At 36.7% G+C, this 25,563-nt stretch overlaps 2 protein-coding genes across 2 annotated transcripts in view; both read right to left on the reverse strand.

Annotated features, from left to right (window-relative positions):
• Window positions 1-803: 803 nt before the first annotated feature.
• Window positions 804-12,332, reverse strand: LYVE1 (lymphatic vessel endothelial hyaluronan receptor 1). Its single transcript, XM_009952321.2, has 6 exons — window positions 12,076-12,332; window positions 7,335-7,494; window positions 7,091-7,230; window positions 3,179-3,478; window positions 2,323-2,401; window positions 804-1,586 (listed from the first exon to the last, which is right to left on the reverse strand). The coding sequence occupies exons 1-6, from the start codon at window positions 12,155-12,157 to the stop codon at window positions 1,403-1,405; spliced, it is 945 nt and encodes a 314-aa protein (XP_009950623.1). The 5' UTR covers window positions 12,158-12,332; the 3' UTR covers window positions 804-1,402.
• A 6,083-nt stretch (window positions 12,333-18,415) lies between these two features.
• IRAG1 (inositol 1,4,5-triphosphate receptor associated 1) overlaps window positions 18,416-25,563 on the reverse strand; it is a 40,402-nt gene continuing 33,254 nt past the window's right edge. Inside the window, 5 exon segments of the mRNA XM_009952320.2 lie at window positions 18,416-18,659; window positions 19,962-20,093; window positions 21,001-21,120; window positions 23,975-24,042; window positions 25,188-25,295. Coding sequence (XP_009950622.2) covers window positions 18,416-18,659; window positions 19,962-20,093; window positions 21,001-21,120; window positions 23,975-24,042; window positions 25,188-25,295 — 672 coding nt within the window.

The raw sequence follows: 25,563 nt of genomic DNA on the forward strand, positions 1-25,563 counted from the left end.
ATTATTCTGAAATTCTGTTGATGGACAGCTGAAATGAGCAGTTTTTAGAGCTGTACTGAATCAGTCTTTCTGCAGCAATGTAGCTTTAATGGCAGTGGTAGACTGCCTATCAACACAGTCCAGACTCTCTGAGCCATGAAGTAATTCTGAGCTATCAAAAAAAAAAAAAAAAAAAGAAAAGAGAGAGAGAAAACAAAAAAACAACACAGGAAATCTCTAAGTATGCTAGTAGCAAAACACTGTCTCACTGTCTAGTGGAATATATAACCACTAGGCAATTTTTAAATTTCTGTGAATCAAAAATACGGAAGTTCATAACCCAGAATCCTACACTGTAGAAAACAATATAGGTGAGCAGTTCTACTGCTGTTTTATTTAAGACTATGTTTTTCAAACTGCTTGATCTAAAAAGAAACTTCCTTTACTATAATAACCTCCTTCACATACAAAAATAAGGTACTCAAACCATTTATTCAAGAAAATATTTGATAAATTGCTAGTGGTGTTCTTTTATAGCAACTAATTACTTCTGTAACAGTAAGGTTATATGAGGTCTTTTTATTGTGAGACAATTTCATGAGAATAAGTTGTCCACACAAACGTATCTACCATACTTTATATTTTATGAAGCACTGTAAATGTCCCATACCACTCAAGTTCTTTATCATGAAAGCCACACTTGAAGATACACAAAATATCTTAAATATACAGTTCAATGTGGTTTTTTTCCCTGTCAAATAGCTAATGCAGAAGAATGATACACGTTTTAATAAATAAAACTACAAATTATGATATGATGAAGATATCTAAGAAAGTTATTAATTGCTGTATATATATATATAAAAACATCAGCATCTTTGTACCCTTCCTCAAATATTTGAATGACAGTGGGTTGATCCTTTGGTTTTGTACTCACTTGAAAACAGACTTATTTCTTGCGTTTGTAAACAGACTTTTTAAAATCAGTATGTAACTACTTAACGGAAATAAGCTTATCTACATGAGGAAGAGCTACAGTATCATAATCTTGTTTTAGACATTAAGTTAGCAGACATCCTCCACCCATATAAAAAACCCCTTTTCATTATATATTGATCTGAATTCTGCACAAATAGTTAATACATTGCATGTTGTTAAAAGCATAGTCCTGATTACTTCTTTATTAAAGATGAAAAATGAGCTGTAATATGGATTTTTTTTTAATTTCAAGTAAATAAGATACCATGTTCTTCTGCAAGAGCATTTGTAGCTAAAGATGTAATTATTAAAAAACCAAGTTTTCACATGTTAAGACAGAGAAAATATTCACTCATGAGTATTTACAGTCACCCATGTTTAAAAGCATTGCTAAGTTCTGTGTGCTTCGTTTTCTACTTCTATGAAGCAGTGTACATTCTTCCCCTTAAACTTCTGCTTCCAGACATTTTACTGTGGCCTCAGGCTTGGTTTTACACTCTTCTACCTTTTTTCCATTATTTGTTTCCTTCTCAGGTGTTTTGTCATTTGACTTGGCCTCTTTGAGAGCTGTAGTTTCGACCATTTCTTTTTGCTGATTCTTGTTTGAAAATGGGAAGGTTTTCTTGTACCTTTAAATAGAAAAAAGGATAGTAAAGCAGAAACACTGACGTAGTTCAGTAGTACCACTCAAGAAATGGAGTGAAAAGAACCTAGAATTAACTTCCTTTGCCATATTCAAGCAAAAGTCTCCCAGAGAACAGTGGCATGCTAGATCGCTGTGCTTTTTCAAGCAGTGTGCTTTTAGAAGAAATATTTTAGGTTTTTTTTAAAAACAGACAATGTATATTCAGGATTCATGGTGCTTAATGATAAAGCTATCTGGGCCAGGATGTTAGAAATGCACACAACTGTGTGATACAATTTAATGATGCACTGTGTTGAAGGTCTTTACACATGACAAATGAGCTCAACTATTTTTTTCTGAACACAATCATAGTCCAAGAATGAAAACTTTTACCTTGAGTCTGACATAGAAACAAGACTAAAACTGCGTAAACAGGCTTATATACCAACAGATGCACACTTCAGTGTTGCTATTTTGGCACACTTGGAAGTGTTTCACACTAGGCACGACTGACTAATCAAAAATAGGCAATGTTTGTATTTTGTTCCTTTTCGAAAGGGGCTAATGGCAACAGCAAACTTTATCTGCATAACAGCGGTGCTTAAGAATTTGTTCTCTGTGCTGCACTGTTATGTCATTATCATTGCTTCTCTGCTCTTTAGCTATAATTTAAAATATTCACTGGTTGTACTTTAATAGTTAACTCAGTCCAAGAGAAAAATAAAAAAGAAAAAACTTACTTTTTAATATAGCAGACTGCTAGAACAACTGAAATAATGAAGAAGATGACTGCCAGTACAAGAAGTGCAGTGGGGATACCTAGAGATAAAAGTGAGGTAAGCATAGAGTTTTTGTATGTACTTAATTCCAACTTTCTAAAGGCTCATGAGCATAAATCCAGATTCTGCTAAAAACAGACTAGCGTAAGAGGTGCATACACATCAACTCAAGAATAGAGGTATTAAGAATCTCAAGAGGTTAGTTACTCCTGCTCATTTTTTCAAGAGAGACTAGAACAGGTATTTAGGCAATCCCTGACAGATGTTTGTCTAATCTGCTCAGTCTTTACAACTTGCCTAGAGAACACATTTTTGTAATTCACTATCCTTACACCTAGAATGCCTCATATTTAGTCTCTTTATCAATTGCTGTGTATGAGGATTAGTTATTCACACCTCATAGCTTGAGAACACCTCACTGTTTGAAGAACAACAATTCTCCTTAAACTTTCTTGGCTTCTTTGGTTTTTAGGAGCCTGCTGAGTTTTCCATTACCCTGAGCACATGGTGTTTGCCAAGACTTTCTCATAAGTATATTTACCCCAAATCACATTAACCAGAATGAACTTCCACCATTTTATATTAAAACTTTATCAAAAATTATAAAATAAGATCTTAGTTCGAGTTTAAAATTATTTTAAAATCCTCTGCCTTATAAGTTTTGCTTTCGCAAATCTGTAACACTCCTATTCTGCCTCCAGGCTCAGCTATATCAAAAGGGATGCTGGAGTAGCAAACAAAAATAGCAGTTAACAGTTTTACTACTAACATCTATGTAACTAGCTCTTCTGATTAATATACCATATATGGCCTTTACCTCCAAAGATAACAGCATCATTCTTAAAGGCAGCATGGGAAGTGTAGTTAGGAGAGTCACTTGGTAAGTATTCCTCTGGTATTTTTGTAGTAATCCCCTCTGTTGGTAATACAGTTTCAGTTACACATATTACGCGAAATTTTCTCTTTTTCAGGGATTGTTGTGACTCAGTCACACTGGGTACTGCTGTGATGTTCTCAGTCAAATCAGAGCCTGAATATGCAGTTAAGTCCGTTGGTGCACTTGATGAAGGTAGTTTCGTTGTAGTTGGATCTGGTTTACATGAATTAATCTGAACATCTGCAGCAGGGAAAGGAAATACATGAATTGTGTTGCATGTTAGTTTTGTACTTACTGTACACACACATTTATTGAAATTGTTCCTCAGTCATTCCCTTCTGGGAATTATTATTTGTTTATTCACAAAAGCCTTACCCAAATCAGGCATGCTTATTTCAAACATGTGGCTATAACCCAGATTACGTACCTTCTATTGTTACTGACCTAGTTAAACACTTCTTAAGCAATTGTGGTGCTGTAATGGGTTTGCGTGGCAAGGTTTTGGTAGTGGGGGGGGTTATAGGGGTGGCTTCTGTGAGAAGCTGCTAGAAGTTTCCCCTATGTCTGACGCAGCCAATACCAGCCAGCTCCAAGATGGACCCACCGCTAGGCAAGGCTGAGCCCTTCAGTGATGGTGGTAGTGCCTCTGTGATAAGGTATTTAAGAAAGGGAAAAAGGTTACTGCGCAGAAGCAATTGCAGTGGGAGAGAGGAGTGAGAATGTGTGAGAGAAACAACTCTGCAGACACCAAGGTCAGTGAAGAAGGCGGGGGAGGAGGTACTCCAGGCACCGGAGCAGAGATGCCCCTGCAGCCCGTGTTGAAGACCATGGTGAGGCAGGCTGTCCCCCTCCAGCCCATGTAGGTACATGGTGGAGCAGATATCCATCTGCAGCCCAAGGAGGACCCCATGTTGGAGCAGGTAGATGCCCAAAGGAGGCTGTGACCCTGTGGGAAGCTCATGCTGGAACAGGCTCCTGACAGGACCTGTGACCCCATGGAGAAAGGAACCTGTGCTGGAGCAGGTTTGCTGGCAGGACTTGTGACCCCATGGGGGACCCACACTGGAGCAGTTAATGAAGAATGGTAGCCCTTCCCAGTGGGAAGTACTCATGTCAGAGAAGTCACGGAGGACACCACACTGGAGCAGGGGAAGAGTGTGAGGAGTCCTCCCCCAGAGGAGGAAGGAGCGGCAGAGACAACGTGTGATGAACTGACCACAAGCTCCATTCCCTGTCCCCCTGCGCCACTTGGGGGGAGGAGGTAGAGAAATCAGGAATAAAGTTAAGCCTGGGAAGAAGCGAGGGGTGGGGAGAAGATGTTTTACGATTTGGTTTTATTTCTCATTATTCTTCTCTGATTTGATTTGTGGTAAACTACATTTTCCCCAAGTTGAGTCTGTTTTGCCCATGACAGTAATTGCTGAGTGATCTCCCTATCCTTATATCAACCCATGAACCTGTCGTTATATTTTCTCTACCCTATCTAGCTGAGGAGGGAGAGTGATAGAGCAGCTTTGGTGGGCACCTGGCATCCAGCCAGGGTCAACCCACCACAGATACTTATTTTATAATTGCATAGCAAGGACAACATTCCTCCTGAAATGTACTTAGAATAATAATGCATATAAAAAACAATAATATGACCTCCTGCAGAGCAGGAGACTTAACTGTAGAACCCAGATTCAAAAATATTTCTATTATATTATGTATACGTTCAAAACATATGCACGCACTGTTGATACTTGGCACACTACTTTGATTTCCTGGAAACAAAAGTAGCTTGTAAAACGTTCAGGTAAACCAGGCACTAGTGTGAGACAAAAAGTGACATGATTCTAACGGGGCTAGAAAGAAACAAACTCAAGGCACACTCAGAAATTAAGTCATTCAAATGATGTGAATGTTGTCTATACAAAAACGTGGATGCAAGTGGATGTCTACATGTAAATGGAAAAGCTGAGTTCTGAATCAGGCTTATGTGAAAATTTGAAAATTCTTCTTTTCTAATGAAGTTCTATATTCTGCAAAGCTATAACAAATTCACTAAGGTAACAAGCAGATTACAACATAAAAACCAGGGAAACGACGTATGTACTGTTCCCCAAATGAATCCCCATGGGAAGTCTGATGATGCATTTACATTCACAGAATAAAAAGCTAAATGGCAAGGGCTTTTTACTTTTTCCACCACAGTTTTTAAGCAATTTTGGCATTTCTTTGGCACAAATAAAACTGACAGAATGAGCTTCTGCCAAATATTTTGGGTAAGAAATGCCTAGAATAGGCAAAAGAGAAATGCAGAATCATCCCAATATTAAACATACATTGTTATTTTCTAACCATTCAGCAAGCTTAACTTTCTTCAGATACTGTAACAGGTTGTTGGTTTGTTTTTTTTTTTTAATTTATTTTATTTTTTTTATTTAAAGCTAAACAAAGCAAGTAATTTGGAATTACTTGCTACCTGCTTAGCATTACCCAACCTACCCAACATTTCTGACGCAGAGCAACACATATTTCATGCACTGAAACACCATGTTGCACAGGAACAGAAGAAATAACAGTAGCAATAGGAGCAGCTTCTTTTAGAGGATGTTGCCACAGTACTAACTCACCTGTGCATTTGTCAACAAAAGCTATGGACTGTAGAGAAAAACTAAGTTAGTCAAATCATGTAATTTTCAACTTTACAGGTTAGGTAGTAAGTCAATTTTTAATGGTGCTTTTTCTCTGCAGCGCTTTCTTATCAGCAGTCAGATACTTTGTAAGCCAACTACTTATGTTACCTACCCTCCTTCACTAAAATGGCCCAGGATCATGAGCAAAGTCCCACTGGTGGAGGCATGGCCTTCTTCCTGACAGCTGTATCCTCATTCTCTTTGTAAGCTCCAATGTTCACAGTCAGCAGACATGGTCTTAAGGTCTTTATACATTTGCATGGACACATCTTGCATATCCATCTTTCTCCTGCACTTTCCAAACTTTGTTCACACACCTTTCCTGAAAAGTTTCAGGATTTTGTACATAATCTTTTGCTCTTGTTATCTAAAACTCATTGGCAAGGTCTAGGAACTGATTAGAAATAACTTAGTGATCCTGTATATGATCTACTAATTGGGACAGTTGTTATGTAATATCCATAGATATGGTTAAACACTTATTTTTGTTAATACCACAGAAGTCATTAAGAAACAATACTGATCTATTGTGCTGAGAAGATCTAACTTATATCAAGGCCCAAGTTCTTCTTCTGAATTTTCAATCTGGAAATAAGACAGTCAAGAATGAGAGGAAGGACAGGTCTTTTCACACATAGGATGATGCACTTTAAAGGAAGCTGTTCGATTTTACTGATTTGGAATCTAGTTAATTTTATGGTCTCTCAGCTGTCCTAGCTTATATTTTAATTTAGTTTAATGGATACATTTCCTTTTAATTAAAAACCATTCAACTTTTCCTGAAGTATCACGTTCTTGGTCTTTTTGCAAGAAAATACTCACCAGACACCTTAAAGATTTGATTCACTGACTTTTAAATTAACATGCCTAAATAATCAAAACATATTAAGAGCATTGTGTCAACATTACAGAATGGTAAAAGCAACTCTTCAAGAGCTTTCATGTCAGCACCAAAATATTAATTCTGAAAACTGAATTGACCTTTTGTATTTCTTTGAAGATTTTTTCCCCTACAGAGCAAAGTACAGCTTCACAACATCTAAGATTGGAGGGGAAGGGGCCAACAAATTATAAGAACTCACTCACTTGTTATGATTTCTTCATTCAGGTATTAAAGAAAATAATGAAAACTAAACCAAAACACAAAAAAAATGTAGTTGTCATGCTTACATACCTGAGGAATTGAAGCAGTAAACATTAAATGTTTTAAAGAGATCAGCATGCCATTGCACTAGTCCAACTTTGCCCCTACCACATTTCTCATTGGATGTAATCCGAGGAACAACAACCACTCCGTCGTTCACCCATCCATAGCTACAACAAAAAGCATCAGTCCTTTTAATATTAGATTTATCACCAGCCTCAGATGTGTGTAAAGGCATTAGCTAAAGGTAATGAGACATGAACTGGTGTCATACCTGCATGTTTCAAAGCCATGTTTCAAAGCCTTTTCAACTTGGTCTTTACTTGCCAATTGTAGATTCAGTTGATTACATGCATTACTTGCTTCTGAGAAATTCACTTTCTCCTCAAGATAAATTCCTACACCTGTGATCCTGCAAGGTGGAAGAATGGAACCTGTAATTTAGATATAAATATTGAAGATGAGAATTTGAATATTAACATTTATCCCTTGTGAAGTGTTTAAGATCACCTTCAACTGAATTGAACGTTGTCAAAGGTTTCTAGCTTGAGGATAGTATAAAATTTCTAGCAAAAAAGACATACTTCAAAAATAGAACATGTTTTCTTAACACAATAATCTAGAATTTCAAGAGGTTCCGCTGTTATTAGACTAAATACATATAGAGTTGGCCTTTGAGTCATTACCCGGAGTCAGTTTCTTACTAATGACATTCTTATTTATCATATTTATTCATGCAAAATGGGAAGAGTAATCAGACAGTTTTTTGTTTGGTTTTTTTTTTTTTTTTAAATTAACATGATAAAACTAATAGTCTCACTGATTCTGTTGGTGCACTACTTTTATCAATATGAATTATATTAAAGCGATTTTACGTAATTTTTCATAGAATTAATATAACAATGAGAAAATATGCCTATAAAGATTTTATCATTTCTTATGTTCCCTGTTCCTCCTAAACTTTTTTTTTTCCCTAGCTTTGCATGATGCTTCTACCCCCCAGCCACTGTCAAGTGTTCAATTTATTGAGTGCTTGGCAGGCAGCAGGGAAAGAGGGGATAGATGAGGCAAATTTATGTCACTTTTCTCCATTCTGTCTCCATAGGCAGTTCATCCAGCTTTTTTAGATAGCCACAGCTGGCACACTATTCATGACACCTGCACCAGGAAATGCATAGCTTAGGCCTGATTACACCTGCCCTACTTTCTTAGTCTGCGTTAAGGACATATGACAGAATTAAGGATTTGACACAGACAAGGAGAAAGGATATTACTCTTTTGCCTCCATATTTCACCAGAAGCATATACTGGAAAAAAGATTTTTTTTGTTTTTGAGTTACATACAGTAATTCACAAGTTAAATTAAACATTTCAACATTTAATTGGAAACATTTCAGATAACCAACAGCCACAGGTGTTACTTCCTAGCTCAATATGCTTTTCAGACTGTGTGCTCACCAGGTACATACACTAATGAATACTTCATAAAATCTATGCATCAGAATACAGGCAATCCACAAACTCTCAAGGCAGGATGAAGTGATGCCTGCAGATCCACCACATGACTTAGCAACAGAGGTTAAATTGAATTTTTTGAATGAAAAGATAGAACTAGCAGCCAAGCCACTCCCGTGATGAGAAGAGGATGAAAAGATGACAGCTTGTGTGGAGTGCTACAAGAAAGGCAGGCTTTTCATTCCTGCTCCTACTGGGTGTGGTGGAGTTGGAAATGGACTCTTGTAAAAGATGCACCTCTGCTGTCCTTACATTAGGTCAGTTGGACTTAAATGTTTGGTAGAGCAATCATTGAATCAGGTGGATTTATCTCAGCAGTGATGGAGGCTGTGGCCTCCCATCAACCCTTCCTGGTATGGTATAGACCCATTCACGTGGCAGGTGAGCCACTGAGCAGATGGGCAGTCCCCGTAGCCAAATCATGGCTGCATCCAGGCCTGACTTAAACATCAGACAAGCCCAAACATATTGCATGAGAACGCAGGGAAGCCCTGTTGCTCAGTGAAGATGTGTGTGTATGTGTCAAGGACCTCAAGTCTATCCAAGTAGTCCCAGTGTGAAAATTCACACTTCCATGTTTCTTCCTTTCAGCAAACCTGTCTTCATGAATATCCTCTTGTACGTCTTAATTTTTGCAAAAATACTTCTGTGTCAGAGAGGTCAAACACTGAAACAGGCTTCCTAGAGAGGTGGTTGACGCCCCAAGCCTGTCAGTGTTTAAGAGGCATTTGGCCAATGACCTTAATGCCATGCTTTAACTTTTGGTCAGCCCTGAAATGGTCAGGCAATTGGACTAAATGATTGTTGTAGGTCCCTTCTGACTGAAATAGTCTATTCTATTCTAGGTATCCCAGTGTTAAGGTTTCTTGATTCCCTTTTGCTAACAGGGAACTCTCACGGTCCTCTTGAGAATTGTTTCTGGTTTCCTGAATCACTCCCTGTCTCAGCTGCTGAGGCACACCCCACAATTCCTCTTTCTTGGTTTTCAAGACCACTCCTTCTCTAGGATTTATGGCTAACTCTTCTCTCCCCTTACTACTTTTTACGCTCAGACTTCACTGTTACTCTTGTTGCTTACTTTGTCAATTATTTTCCTATCCTTAGATTTGAGCTAATATAACTTTTAATAAATGTAATGTTGAGAATGAAAGTTTCTTGATGACCAACTTTACAAATTTCAAAAAATGCTGAGCAGCTGACTGAATGGAGTCTCCTGAAACCTTAGAAAGTTGCCTAGATACTTGCAAACTGTTACAATATTTAGGACAAATATTTTTACACGAGAATTGCATGATAGATGCATAGCATAATAAAAAATTCAGTATCAGAAAATTAAGTCTTAAGTGATGATAAAAATGACTGTAGGACATGGACCAAAGTTGTACCTTAGAATGTGCTAAGCCTTTTAAAACAAAATGATGAAGGAAAAGAAATATTTTGGAAAAGTTATCAGCTTCAATCTAAATTCCAGATGGTTTTACAGTATGAGGAAGAAGTTCAAAAAGAGAACAGTAGCCTCTTCAAGTCTTTTCATCACTTCTTAAATCACCTCTGAACTCAGTGTTAAAGATGACTGAATTAATAGAGGTGACAGACTAATCCTTTAGAAACATATTATCCTTTTTGGTCTACAAGCTGCACATAGCTGTATTTTAAGGTTTGTTCTATTTAGTTAACCTACTAATAACGGGACTTTCTCCTCAGTATTCGGGTCTTGTGTGAAAAAAACTTTTACTGAGAAAGACCCTACACAGAAGAATCTCACAGGAAGACAAAGTTATCATGGGGCAGGAAGAAGATTGTTTAGTTTTGGTAAGCTATGGGTATTTGCTTTACTGTGCATTAGTTTTCTTCTTGCTTTTTTGGGGAAGCTGTTGTTTCTATTTCTTTGCCCTGTGCCAAGCCTTCACTCTGATTTATTAGAGTTTCCTTTGGCTGCTGATGTCAGGGAGCAGCAAGAATGAGACTGTTCCACAAGGAAAGAGGAGCCAGGAGCCAAGGGTGACCACAGCACAGGCAGGACAGTGCCCTCACTGAGCAGGGCACAGTCCCACAGCACCTGAACAGGACCACAGTGGTGACAGTGGCAGGTCTCACTGGTAGCTCCAGAAAGAGCAAGACAAGGAGTCAGATGCAGGATTCATCCAGAAAGTCCATTTGGGAATAGCAAAAGATGGTGCTACCTATAACACATGCCTGAAGTCCATCCTTGATGCAAGGCTACCTACAACCTAAGTCCCAAGTCCATCCATGAAGCCCAGTAAGTCACTACAGGAGGGGACAGGGCATGCTACAACACAGCTTCAAGACACAGCTGGTGATCAGCTCTGAGTTTAACTGGGGCTCTTGGACCAAGAAGCAGAGGTTGCATGAGTAGGTATGCCAAGGGAGGCCTGGAGGGGGAAATAAGGGGGGTCTTAACAGCTGGAAGGAATAGACTTAAGACTCAAGCGCTCCATTTCCCCAGTGAAAAATATTCAGAGGCTGAGATTGCTGGAGGAGACTACTGCTGTTACGTATTCCAATCCTGTGGAATTTCAATAGGACTTGAGCACCTAATTCACTCAGTCCAGGTTTCCTTCAGAAGACTTTCAGTAGATAAGTAAATCAATTGTCTGCAACGATGGTGTATATTCTTTTACACAGGTAGAACAAGCTTTTACTCCTTGCAAACTACAGTGAAACATCTGATGGTCTGTAGATATCCTAGTAGCTACTGCAATTAGAATAGATTGCATCAAGTTGATTAAGGAATTTGAAGGAGAAGACATCCAAATTTCATCAACATATAGAAGAAAGGGGTATTATATGACCCTGATTAAAAAAAAAGAGGCTCCTATAATATTTGAAGGAGGAGGGTTATCTAAGAACTGTGTGATAAAGGTGATGATGACAATTTCCTATGTTAAATTTTTTTCAAACAGATAGTTTATACAAAATCAGAACTTTTGCACTGTATTAACTGGAGGCAAGCATCACTGCCCTGGAGATGAACTGTGAAATCTCTGCCACACATTTCCTTCAATGTTACAAATCAAGACAGTGTCAGGATATTGCCAAATCAGAACAAACCACTTTGAATTAAAGATAGCATTTTATCATAGACACAAAGAACTGGTTTCACGCATGTTTTGCTCTCTGAGGATTGTACAAAACTGTTTGCTGTGGTATTTTAAATAATACAAAATAAAATCACATTTCAATAGATCTGAACTTAATCCTAAATGCAAGACCAAATCTTTAAAACAAGAAGATCTGTAGAATTTAAACAATAAAGCTACAGCTTTTAGACAGTAACTAAATTAGACTAACAATGAAAGTTCCCCTGTATGCTAGAGTAGTTTTCATTGCACTGTATTCACAAACCTGTGTGGTTTCCTATGTTGAAAACACATATATGCATGCTCCCTTCCCCCCATTTCTGTTTGCAAATGTATCTACTTTTTTCAAGTACTTTACTGTTCAAATAGGAGACTTTTTAAAAGTGGAACTTTACATACCTGATATAAAGTAATTTTGAGCCATGAATGTCATAACCCAGGTGAAAAACACTGCTGAGGTAACTCCAAAATAAGTTGCCATTTTCACCAACTTGGAAAATTAAGAAATTCAAGGTGATTTGTTCCCTGTGCTAAGAAAAGTTAAGGTATTCGATATTGTCAGGACCACCTTTGAGATGACTTCTTGAAAGCAACTTCAGCTGTCACTGCACTGCTTCATAGAAAGAATGTCAGGGCAAATGTGTTGACTGTCCTGCTGGAAGGTGAGGTCACTGCCTGGAAATCCCTAATCACCCTTTACACTTTCTTTCATGTAGGGCTTGCTGGAAAATTTAACTACTGCTGACTCAGAAAACACAGCTGAGGAAGGGAGATAAGACTGTTAGACTGCTAAGTCAGTAAACACTTTGAAATAAATTTTTCTTCTGCTATATTTTAGTTTACTGATTAACAGCTCATTACTTTTGTTGTCTATTCATCTGGTAAATAAAATGAATTCTCCACTGTATCACAGCATGCCAGGCAGGATTTTTCTTTCTGAATTAGAAGGTCATCCGTTCCCCACTACCTTATTTGCCTTGGTGTACTACTTTTACCTTCTTTTGCCTTAGAGTTCCAATGCAAAAATAGTTACCATAACACAGAGATAATGATAGCTAGTTTTGAACAGATTTGGAGATATGCTACTGTAAATGGGATTCATCTTGATACTGTAAGGACAGGAGTGGGAGTCAGTCCTTTCACTGTTGCCTTTTGTGAAGTTCCAACAAACAGTGATTCCAAGAGACTGATTCAAAACACCGATGATCCTCGTGACTGTAACTCAGAAAACCTTCAGGAAGTCTTAGCAAAGAAACCAATTTTTTTTCAGAGATTCCAATAAACAGAGCAGGAATGGAGTTCAAGAGATCAGCTAGTTCCCTTTACTGTCAGCAAGATCAGTTGTATTTATGTTATTCCTGACAGATGTTTGTCTAACCTGTTAAAGATTTCCAGTGACAAATTCCTAATGTTTCCTCAAACGCTCTATTCCAGTGCTTCACTGTCCTCTACTGTTAAAAGGTATTCCCTAGTCTAAACTGATTTACCTGTACCGTGGTGTAAACCTATCGCTTCTTTCCATGTTGGAAATTGACAGAGTTTATTCCCTTACATTTTGCAACAATCTGATGTATTTAAAGAGTTATGCCTCTGCTCCCACTTCTTTTTCAGCTAAGAAACGCCAGCTTGCCCACTCTTTCTCTCTAGCTGAGGCCTTGCCAATGCCAAGTACTGACTAACAAATTACTTCACCTGAACTGCTTATACAGTTCAGAATGCTATGAGCCTTTTTTTGCGACAGGATGATTTTGTTACATCGTGTTCAGTTCATGGTTCAGTAAACTTTTAGACGTCCTACATCCCCAGGCTGTTTTCAAGGTCCTGTAAACACAAGTGTAACACTAGCTACCTCTTTAAACTGTCCTTTGTATTGTAGAAAGTTCCCTCTCAATATATTAAGATAGTATTAACTTTTATCTGGGCACAGGCCCAATGTCCTACAGCAGCACCTAATATGGTTATGTGTATACTACATGTAGATACTATGGGTATCTACAGGGCCGAGTGAGAACGCTGTGGGTTAACAAAATGATGTCTCCATTAGCAATAAAGAAGTGAAAATTGGGTTGTGTTTGTGCTGTGATTTGGAATTGAACGTTGGTAAAGCTCTTTGAGATCTTCAGACAAATTTTTTGCTCCAATTTCTTTTCACTGCTTTATTGTGTTGTACTTAACCTGCCTCTACAAAGTGATGGCAACCTGAAACACTGTAATCAGACTTCCTCTCACTGAAGCAAGTTCTAAGTGGATTCACTTGTATTTACCATGTAGGAGCAGAAAATAATTGTTATTCTGTATCTTTCATGGACTAGTAGACTGTGGCTGTAAACCACTGAGAACATGAAACAAAATCTTACATCTCCATGCTTACCTTGAACCGCTAATATTTCCTACCATGAAAACTAATAAAAACCCTGGGTTTCTGACATCTTGAAATTGCATACTAATTGTCCTTCCAAGTTTTAACACTTTGTGCCTACTATCCTCACTGTGGCAAAGTTCCTTTAGTCAAACTCTGTCCATGCTATTGATGTTTAGTAGGATTTTTAGCTTTGTAAAACCAAACAAAAATACAAAGTCTTTCACATGGTTTTTTAAGAGCAAAGTGCAGATTAGGTAAGGGAGAACAGAATTTTAGAATGATGAAGCAAGACTGAAATAAACTTTTTTTGTCAGTTTCTTCCTTTTATTTCAGCTGTTCCAAAACTGTGTGGAAGACCACTTACCTGAACCGTAACTTCAATCTGTTTGTGGGTATTCATCATAACTTGTGTCATGAGAAAGAGCAGTGTTCTACTGAATATTTGATTAGCATTTGACCTAAATGCTTATAGTAACCTGTAAGGAAGATGCCCAGCATCTTATGCTAGCATGTTTTAAAATGCTGATGAGGATTGCTAAACAGAAAACTTTTGATATGAGAGAACAGACTTAACCATGTTCTACAATAATTTCTAAAGGAACCTTGAAGCCTGAACAACAGGAAAGGAAACAAGTTAAAAAAAGTTTATGTGGAATATAGAAATATCAGGGGTTTTCCTGGTAGCAGTAATTCCTTTCAAGGTCATCACTGTCCCGGATTTTTTCTCCCCGACACAAACCATCAGAGATTCAGAAGTGATATTTCTGTTCTTTGGGGAAACTAAGCATCATCTCCTTCCCACTGGTCTGGCAGTTCATCTCTCCACAAAGCCCAGCTTCCCAGACCTCCCAAGACTACAAGAACACAAAGCAAATAAAGAATCCTAACCTTTCACTCAGTCTCCTTTTGTTACAGATTCCCCTTGTGGCTTTCCGTGTTCAACCTCCTCAGTGACAGGCAGCCTCCCTCTGAAGCAGAAGTTAAACTCTCTCCAGGATATTTCAGTTTCCTCTCTCATCTTGTTTCTAGGGTATGACAGGGATGACCCTGCTTACACTTTCGCTATTGAAACAGGCATTTGCTTGCTTCTTCTACATCATTTTCCTGAAGAACTGAAAGACTAAGAACAAGATCTTTGATATGTGTAGCATGGCACTACATTGTGCAGTACAGACAAGGCAGCATGTATCTCACAGAACATAGTCATTAATATGTAGACAGAGCGCATTCAAAAAACCTTTAAGGTGGCAACACTGAGGACTTTGAAACCATAGTTTTATTTCAAAACTCAAGTATGTGATACCATACAGTACAATACCAGCACACTTGTGCAAAATCTTACAATATTACAAATTTAAATATGATACACAAAAATAGTGCCCTTTTAAAATTCCTTTTACTAGAAACATCTGTGCTGTGCGGGAAAAAACAATAAACGTGTCTTTTTAAAGCAGACAAATAAATATTGCACCTCAAGAAAACTATTTCAGTGTTAACAGCATAAACAGTAGATCTATCTCTTGTTATCTGATGTGATCTTTGAAAATAGAAGAGGGTTTTTTTTACCAGATAAAGCGAACTAATATCCAACAGATAAAATTACATTTAGAATAGTTTTTGAGCTCAATCTAGTTTCCTATTAAACACAGGTGTCTTCATTAAGTAACTGAAAAAATAAGCAAAAATATTTAATGTATCATTAGTCATTGTTTTTAGTGGACAGTTTGCTGGAAGTAGTTATAACAACATTTTTTAAAAAATAAACTTTATCTTTTCATCCCTATGAAAATTTCTTGCCTCTTTCAGTCCATTCCCCACAACAATTAATAACTTTGTGTCCAAATTATATTTGCCTTAAACATGCAAGTAGTTCAGTTCAAATCAGTACAACTACTCAGGGAAATTCATCCTTGTCCACTAAGCCCACAAAAAGCCAGTGTGCTGAATTTTAAGAGACCTCGTTCACCCACTGACTAAAAAAACCCAACTTAGCACATGCTTGACATTAAGCAGTTCAAGAGTTCTATTGATATCAATAACTTTCTACATGTACTTAAAATAAGGTGTTGGACCCATATCAGTGCAAATGTAAATAAGAGCAAATTAAGTCAATTATAGGCACTGTCAATTATTTTTCCTCAGTGCAGCCCAACATTTCCACAATCACATAATCAAATTGTGCTATAATTTTTGGCATAGAGGATTCTGAATCTTCAGGACTATTTACCTTCAATTTTTATTTCCTTATTAAGTTATCAATGCTATTTGTAAAGAATATTAAGCTGAAAAAGCTTATTTTAATAAAGAAATATTCAAAAAGCAACTGACAAATTTCTTCAAATACTGAAAGTACTAGAAATGTCACAGTAGTTCTTCATAGTCAGATATTCTAACTGAACCAGATACAAGTAATTTGCAAGAAACCTTCTTCTGTCTTATTCTTTACCAATTACAATTTTAGACCAAATGACACTTTCCCATTATCCTTTTTGAACTTCCTTAAGCACACTTTCCTCAACATAATATACCTTAAAACAAAAAACAAACCTCCCAACTGCTTATAGACTCCCAGCCCGCCACGAAAAGTGATAGTGGTCTGCCTTTTTTTTTTTTTTTTAAATTTTTCTTTTCTTTCTCCATATAAATGTCTCTTAAGAAACACGTAGCTGAAGATGTAACAAATAAAATGCACCAGCAGGATATTTGTTACTAGTGCCAGACACATGAATTAAATTTCTGACTGAGTTAGAAACCTGTTTTCTTAGTTAGCTTGAGGTTCAGTGTTTATACCAAAAGAAAACAGGACGATGCCAATTGCATCTGAACTGAAATGACAGTACTTCATAACATACTTATCCTTCAGCTAGTGAACAGAGCTGTTAATCAGTCACAAAATGCTGGAAGAATGCAAGACACAAGTGCAATCAAGTGTCACACTGATTTTGATATTGTGGTTAGATTCAAGCATCTAGTTATGGAAAGACAAACATAGTTAATCTTCAATTAGAAGTAATGTTCAGCAGGTACATAGGGTATACCTTAAGTGACATGCATTTTGGTCTCAGCTCTAGGTGGCGTGGTATATTGCAGATAACTGCTTCACCATTTTGAAATTGCTTGTCTACAAATTTCAGGCTTTCACATTCTTGTGTAAGATCTCACAACTCCCAAAGAGGCAGAACTGTTGAAAACTCTGGGCAAAAGATTATTCTATCACAACCTGATAGTTTAGCTTTGAAAGTATATCAGAACAGTTATGTACTTGGCATCAGATTCTGAAAATGAACTACTAAAAAAATGCAGTGACCTCTTTAAAGTCCTCATTGCTTTCATGTCCTGATTCATCTAGGCACTGTTAGGGTTTTGGCTGTAGGCAGAACTGTGTTCGTAGTGCAGATCTCAAAGGATATCTATTCTCAGTGTTAGCAAGCAGGGCAGTCTGCTTAGTGTGATCACCTGTATACAGACGTGTGAAGACTTTTTTCTTTTTTGAATGAAGAATTGAAGATTGCTTCCCATGTCCAAGACTGCTGCATTTTGGGCTTGCACAACACATCTAATCTTCCAGACAGCAACTACCTTTTGCTGTAACCAGTATTGACTCTGAGTGGAATACACAAATCAGTTGCAAAACATGTCCCTTTGATGTATCAGAAGTTCCCAGATTTATTTGACGATATCAACTGTGCCACCCAGACCTCATTGTAGGTTTTGGTGTGTATCCCATTTAAAAAAAAAAAAAGTGGTGGTCCCGTTCTTTAAGTGTATCATAAAACACATTTATGTATGTACTCAGTATTCTATTTAAATAACCACACAGATAATTCCTCTTATAAAATTACTTTATAGTCAAGGCATTTGGTCTGATAATATAATTGTAGCCTTCCATAGAAGACCTTCTATTTCTACCCAATAATCATGAATAAGGAAATTAATTAGACTCTTAAAACCCAAAGGACTTAAATGCCATTAGTACTTCAACGATCACCAATAAATTCAGGAAATGCAAAGTAAAGCACTAACTGCAAACACAGGTTTCATGATTTTCTTAAAAATCATAGCTGACATGTCCATGTCCTGTGCAAATCATTCTTTTAAATGTCTTGCTGGTTGCTGATTAGCGCCACGACCTTATCATGATTCAATATTAATTTATTTGTATCATTCTTTTACAATAGGAGGACAGACAGGATTATTTATCAGATTGTCATTTTGGCAAAGTATGTTCACAATGTATCCCCAAACCTGAAGGTGTGGAGTAACTCACTTGTGTAACAGATCACATTTGACAGCCGTAAGGATGACTAAGCACTGCCTTTAACTATGGTGTTCTAATATGCATATTTGCTCAGGTACCATAAACTCATGGTTGCTCCTTTATTGTTCAGTGCGTTGCTCATGTTGGAATCCTGAGTTCCACCAGGAATACTGATGGGCAGCAGAACAGCTGGCCTTCCCTTCAGGTCCCTCCGATTTTTCATCACAGGAGTTGTATGAATGGTAGATTCCCAACACCACAGCGAAAATGATTATCGCAGCCGCTACAAGCCATACCACATTCCAGTGTTTACACAGTTTGGGGTACAGTATATGTAAATAATTAATGAGGACTTCAAGTCTGCTGTAAAATTAAAAGAAAACTGTTACATAATAATCATATGCAAATTTATTATCTTAAGCTTTTCAGTTTCAGAAGTTTCATAGATGTATGGTGCACCATTTTTCTTCCAAATACAAACACCTTGTCAAAGAAGAATCAGACTGGCAAGTTCTTTTAAGAGCAGCTGTATACTCAGATATGGGTGATATTTGCAAGACAGCTGAAGACTCTAAACTTGACTTCTATTTCTCCCACCTGTCAACTGGCAAATCTCAGAGCTCAATATGATGTAAAATTCTGCACTGTTCGTAGCTTGGTCAACTAAACTAAACATTAGAATATGTTGTAAACATTTCTTCCTAGGAGTTTCATGACTAGCAAGATGGCTGCGCTTCTGACAGCGGTTGAAATCTTAACATATGTTTATAGCCATAATGGCTATGGTATGGAAATTAATTCTTCTGGATCAGGTAAAGATCCCTACCTTAGTTTGGTATAAGACATATTACTTGCTTTGGCCAGCACTCAATTCCTCTCTAACGCAAAAGTCTCTTTGCTTTTAAAATGCAGGAAATTGCATGTATATTGAATTGAGTGGTCGAACCACTGAGAACACTCAATAATTAACTCTAAGAAAAGCTGAAAATTTCAGAAAAGTTTTCCAGTTAGGCATCAAGCGCTTCAGGTAAGACAATAAGCAGATGAGTCAAAAGTCCTGAGTACAGAGAAAGAGCACTGGGTACAGATGAATGCAATAAGCATGTCACACTGCTGAAAGGCAGGAACTCCAGCACAGTTCTGTTCGGCTGCATCTACACAGCTTCCAGAGGGAGTAAACACCTGCCTGTCCAAGTCAGAGCAAGTTCAACATGGCTGAGGAGCTTGTCTTAACCTGCATTCACCTTGTAGATGTACTGAAAGACTCACCTGTGAAGATCTTTTGGGGATGACATATGGCACAAATACGGGCATCAGATTCCTGAATTACAACTTTCATGAGCCAATGCATGCATACGGAGAGATATACTCTGGCATCTAAAGAACTTTTGTGGAATATTTTTTACCTCAAACCAAAACGAAACCCCAGCAAGATGAAGCATCTTGATGTCAACATACAATTTTAGTTCAAATACAAAGACAGAAAGTTTGGCATTTTGCGACTGTGTTATCTTGGATTATGCCTTTCTGTGAAAATAACAATTTCAAATATGCTTCCTTAGGCTGGAATAAAACATGTCAAGATAATAGCATAAAACACTTCATTGGGTACCACAAATAGAAAAAAGTGGCTCCTCTTGTATGGACACGACACCACTGTCTCACCTGCTTTTCAGGTTTTTTATCTCTTCTTCACTTTCACTTTCTTCATGTTCATCATTACTTTCTTTTGGTGTCTCTTCATCTTCTTCCTTCAGTTCCTGAAGTTCTTTGGTTTTCTTCAAGCCTTCCTGATAGCTTTAACACCCAAAACATTTTTATTAGTCTAGCACCCTGTATAAGCCTGTTCTTATGTAATGAAAAATTAGCTTTATGTTTTGTTACATGGAATAAAACACACGTAGCAGTGTTGCAGCACTTGGACAAGTGTAAAAATTAGCTAAAGACCATTGGTAGGGCACATAGCCCACCACCCTTCCTTAATAGAGGATTATATTTGCTCTGTTACCAAACTGACCTTGAAAAAGAAAAAGAGGTTGTAGTCCTCAACAGAGCATAACTTTTGTCTCTTGTAAAGGACTTGGTAAGTATTTCTCAATTATTTTTCAATTATTTTGAACACGCTCTAGATTTTTTTTTTCCTGGATAATAAATGCAAATCAATGCTAAAGATAGATGGCTTGTTGGATTCTGCAGTAGAGGATCAAAATTTTTGTCTCACTCTTCACATAGTTCAAAGTTCTTTGCTTGATGTTCAAAACCAGATCCCAAAGCTGTTAATTGACCCAAAACATGCTGTGTAAAGCACTTTGTGACATAAACAACAGGAATTTACTGCAAGAGTTGATGCTTATTTCCATGTACATTTTTCAGAATAAATATTTTAGAAAGTTGTTTTGGATTATCCTATCTTGAAGCTGAATGCTATTGACGTAAGAATATGCACCCAGCTCAGAATCTCTGATATAACTGCTCTCCCACAGTTTGGCTAACATTAATAAAGGATGAAAGTGAACAGCTACAATGCAAATACAATGAGTGAAGATCATTTGCATTGTTTCCCACATTGCTTCAATTATGATCATCTTCTAGGAGCTTATACCAATTATGTCACTCATTTAGCATTTAAAATTATATTATAAAAACATATGTCCTCCTCTGGTAGCACATATCTACAGATTTAGTTCACATAAAGTATTCCCACCCTTTGTTATATGCTTCCTCTTCTATCTTGGCTTTGGTTTCAGGATTGATCTCTTCCAACCCACTCTGTGTCAGCACAGAAGTAGAAGTTTCACAGTCAGGCTCTCCATTAGTCTTCCCACTGCCAAGACAAAAACAACAGACAAATAGAAAGTAATAGCACTGAAACATATTGTACTTAGAGCATATTGCTGAACAAGAACGATCACACTCAATTTTGCATATTAAAGAAGAAAAATCAGGAGTCACAGCAGAAATAAAATGTCTTTCGAAAGAAAAAAAAAATCCAACACTAAGCAAAATTTTAGTTTCAAAATGTTGTAATTTAAGAACAGTAATTAACTATGTAAAGATAGTAATTAAGGTTTCTAAGGTATTACAACATGCATTTTGTTTCTTCTTTAAAAAAGAAAAGAGCATTTGTTTCCTGGCTTACCCATGGCATTTGCTATTCTTAAAAACATTTCCCTCAACTTTCTAAAAGTCATCTTAGAAATCGTAGCCTGCTACATCAGAGGAAAATAATAGAAATAATACCAAATACTAATTTAACAAAACATTTTTCCTATTTGCCTTTTAGGTGCTGACTTTATATGCACAAATTAAAAAGAAACCAACATGGACATAGCTTTTGTCGCTAAATCTTTTCTTAAGTAAAAGCTTTGAGCATTTAGCATAAAGATAAGCCATTGTATATTGCTCTCTTTCTGTAGTGCTCACCTATCCTTATTTATTTAAGTCTGTTAAGTTTAAGTGATTCAGAGCAAGTCTATCAAAGGCAAGGTTTAATAAGCTCAACATTTCAACTTCTACAATCTAACCCTTTTTGTAGGCCTTATTTTTCCAGCACTAAAATGAATGGCAGAATAATTCTTCCTGATTGACACCATCTGTGGGCAATGGATTTTCTCTCAAGAAGTCATATTAACAGTAGACATTATTTTCACTTGGAGTATAAGCTTGAAGGGTTTAAATACACAAAACTCTGCTGAACTTTAAACTACTATAGCAACTAGTCCATGCATACATACTTATGCTTAAACTTGAATTTCAAGTTTTACTTCTGTTACTTGATAACATGATTTGTTTTCTTAAGATCCAGTAAGAAATACTGATAAGGCTTTTTTTTTTTGTTTTATTTTCTTCAGAATTTCTGTACGGTTTCAAAAGATGGTCTAAATCTTGCAGAGTTCTGTTGAACTGTAACAACTAGTGCCATAGTTCACCGTTTTTGTTTTCCCAATTGTTGCATATTTTCATTCTTAGTAAAGCACAGGGATAAAACAAAGACAGATGGAAGAAAAATGTTGTCCTGCCTCAGCACTAATCTAAAATATGTGAAATTCAATCTTCTGTACTAATGTGAGATCTACATATTTTAAAGCTTTTAATTTGCATGTTTAAAGCATCCTAACAAATTTAATTTAAATGAGTATTGCAGATATTTTATTGTGATATTGTAAACGGTCTGAATGATCAAACTAGTAGTTACAACAATGTGATGTTTTAGTAAGTTTTACTTCTGAAACATCAGCAAGCAATTTCCTTAGAATGTGCAATATTTCCTGAAAGAGATAAATACTTGGAAAAGTGCCTGGCAATTTTTTATTTTTGCTTTTTAGGCTGATTATACATACGTATAAAGTATATACACACAGGGGTTTGAAAATGCAACAGTACCTGTATCCATAATGGTAATTGTTTACAAAGGCCTTGTAGAACAGCTTGAATATGCCTTCTCATCCCAGTCTCACAGGTTACTATATTGCCCACCTTTGTATTCTATTACTGCAGGGTCTTTGCTTTTCAATAACTTGTATAAAATTAAATTACATGTCTACATGAATTTCAACCAGAACAACTTAGTTCTTTCCAGAAATGTGTAGATGCACATGCTTTCCAGCAAAGCCATTCTTTGCTTTTCTTGTTCATATAACTATTATTCTGCTCCAAAAGTAGTAGTATTTAAATGTGTGGAATGACTTATGGAACTATTATGGAAAAACAAGTAACAACACTACAGTACGCTACAACTACACTAACAGTAATTAATACAGAGTCAAAAGGGCAAAGTTTTAACGAAAAATATTTTTGCAATTTATAGCTACTAGAAAGAGATGGATATTGAGGTATTTGCTTGTTACCAGGCTAAAAACCCCAAACATTCTCTTTCGTATTTCTATTTTTTCGTTTTAGAATGCAAACTTCTCTGGCTGTTATAACTAAAATCTCATATTGTTGAAACCAAAATCTCAAACCTAATGCTTTAGTTTAGCATTGAACCTGAATATTCAATTCATTTTATGCTAAAAAAAGAATTGCTACTCAATTCAATAATTGTTTAGACTTCTCCAAAATTTTGATGATCTAATACTATATAAATTATACTTTTGAATTTCATATACATATGTATATTCATATAAATTTTAAACCCTACATGACACTGGATATCATAGTATTTCAAAATATGATTCTTACCAGCTGGCCACATGTTCAAAAGGCAAGGGCGGAAAACAAACTTCTATTACTGGGATAGTCAAGAAACATTCATGCCCAGGGTTGTGCGTGGCCCACTTTATATGCAGCACTAGCTTGTTCCAGGAAATATATTAAAAAATAGGCCACTTGCATTACATTTAATACTCTTAGTTTTGTCAAGTTCTGAAGGCAGGCCTATACAAATGTGTAAATGTATAGTCTTCTGCTGCATTTTTACGATGAGTTCTAATGATCATAGCAGGCTCAATTTAGTCCTCAGATACTACATGTAAAATCTTTGAACATAGGAAGGACAATATATTGGTGACATAGTAAAATACAGTTACTAGATCATGAATCAGCCTAAGCCAGTATTGTGTCACTGATTTCAATACCTTATGCTGTGGTATAACTTCTGGTAGGAAAGATAGAGAATATAGAATTTTCATTTCATACTAGCATTTAATAGGTAATAAAATGACCTAGACAAAACTCACTTTTCTAAAAGTGCTGGCAGAACAGGAGTAGATGTTAGATTGCTCCTTCCATTACTAGACGATTCAGACTGTAAGTGAAAAACAGCGTAACTGTTACATCCATTAATTAATTTTAAACGAGTCTTCAGTAAAATGACAAAGTCAATGTGCTGCTTAGGTTTTCTTCCCATTCCCGCGAGCAAGGTATCTTAAAATGGAGCTTCCAAGTTACTCCCACTAACCACAGTAAACAATGGACTTGCACACTATGAAGAATTTTCTGCAGCATTCCCTTCTACCCTGCTTATTTTTTCCAAGAAAAGTCTTTCTTCTTCATATATCCCTCTATTGCTTCTCTCCGTATTATCCTAGGAACATTAATTTGTTAGCTGAATTTTCAATGGAAAATTTTAAACAAAAATAAATCATAATAAATCATGGTTAACAAACACTTAGTTCCTGAAAAAACTGACTCAGAGTACATAGTAACTAAATTTCACATAGCATTTTCTTAAAACTAAAATGGATTTAGCTTCTCAGCAAACCCTCTCATTTAAATAACCCTACGTATTTAACAGAAAACTGCATAATTTTCAGGTTATGTGCCATCATACCTCATCTCTGAACAACTGGTATGCCTTGCAGATTTCCTCTGAAGCATTTATATAGATTTATTAGGTTCAGATTAGATTCTGAATTAATTTATTAAAATTTTGTAAACAAAAAGTCAAGGCAGAGGCTGATAGCTCCACTAATCCCAGATCATCACAGGACCTCTAAATCTGCACCACGTACATTTCTAATACATTATATTAATAACTTTTTTCTGTTTAGTGGACTTTTTGGCAATGAAGAGAAGCAGTCCAATCATCTTCTATGGTTTCTAGTGAAAATTTCTCTCCTACAGTGGACAATTTTTACTATTTTTACTACTTTTTTCCACTATATTACCACAGATTAAAAGGCAAATTGCCTCAACTAATGTCTAATGTCTCTCAATCACCAGCTAGCCGTATTCAGCTCTGTGTTCAAAGTGATCATTTATGAAGGCAGATTCTGAAGGCATATGTCCCTTACATAACAGAAGTTACCTTTGTCCATCCCCTTCGTTAGGACGGAGTCAAAACAAGTTAAACCAATGAAGGGGCTTACATTTTTTAGTAACTATGGCTTGGCCCTATGCAAAAGTGATTTAAACAAAAAGTAATATCTTTAAGATGTGGTTTTAACTTACCAGAGATGGCATTGAAGGCATAGGCGAAGCTGTTGGCGACTGACCAGGAATGTTTAAGGAGTTAAATTTAGGAACAACAGCAACACTGACTCTCCTTCGAGGCATATTCTGTGAGAAACAACATTCTTTTTTTTTTTCTATCACGCAACAAGATAGACTGAAGAACAATTCTACAAGTTAATATGCGTGGCAAAGATATAGGTTAATGTTCCTTCGGGTAAAGGAGAGTTGGGAGCAAAATTAAGATAGATAGCTGTTAGGGCTGTGGTTTTCCCCAAAAATTCCTCTAGCACTGTCTGGTATTGCAAGTGCTTAGTGTAAAATCAGGTGTTGTACAGGGATGCTACTCTCTTCCCTCCACACAGAAAGCCTAATA

This window comes from Leptosomus discolor, chromosome 12, assembly GCF_034619465.1.
Source record: "Leptosomus discolor isolate bLepDis1 chromosome 12, bLepDis1.hap2, whole genome shotgun sequence".
NCBI lineage: Eukaryota > Metazoa > Chordata > Aves > Leptosomiformes > Leptosomidae > Leptosomus > Leptosomus discolor.

Excerpts from the sequence above, each read along its gene's own strand:
- LYVE1 (XM_009952321.2), bottom strand. The coding sequence starts at position 12,157 with ATGGCAACTTATTTTGGAGTTACCTCAGCAGTGTTTTTCACCTGGGTT. Across the intron at positions 3,479-7,090 it reads TTACTGCTTCAATTCCTCAG|ATGTTCAGATTAATTCATGT; the intron begins GTATGTAAGCAT and ends TCCCTGCTGCAG. Across the intron at positions 1,587-2,322 it reads GCAGTCTGCTATATTAAAAA|GTACAAGAAAACCTTCCCAT; the intron begins GTAAGTTTTTTC and ends TTCTATTTAAAG.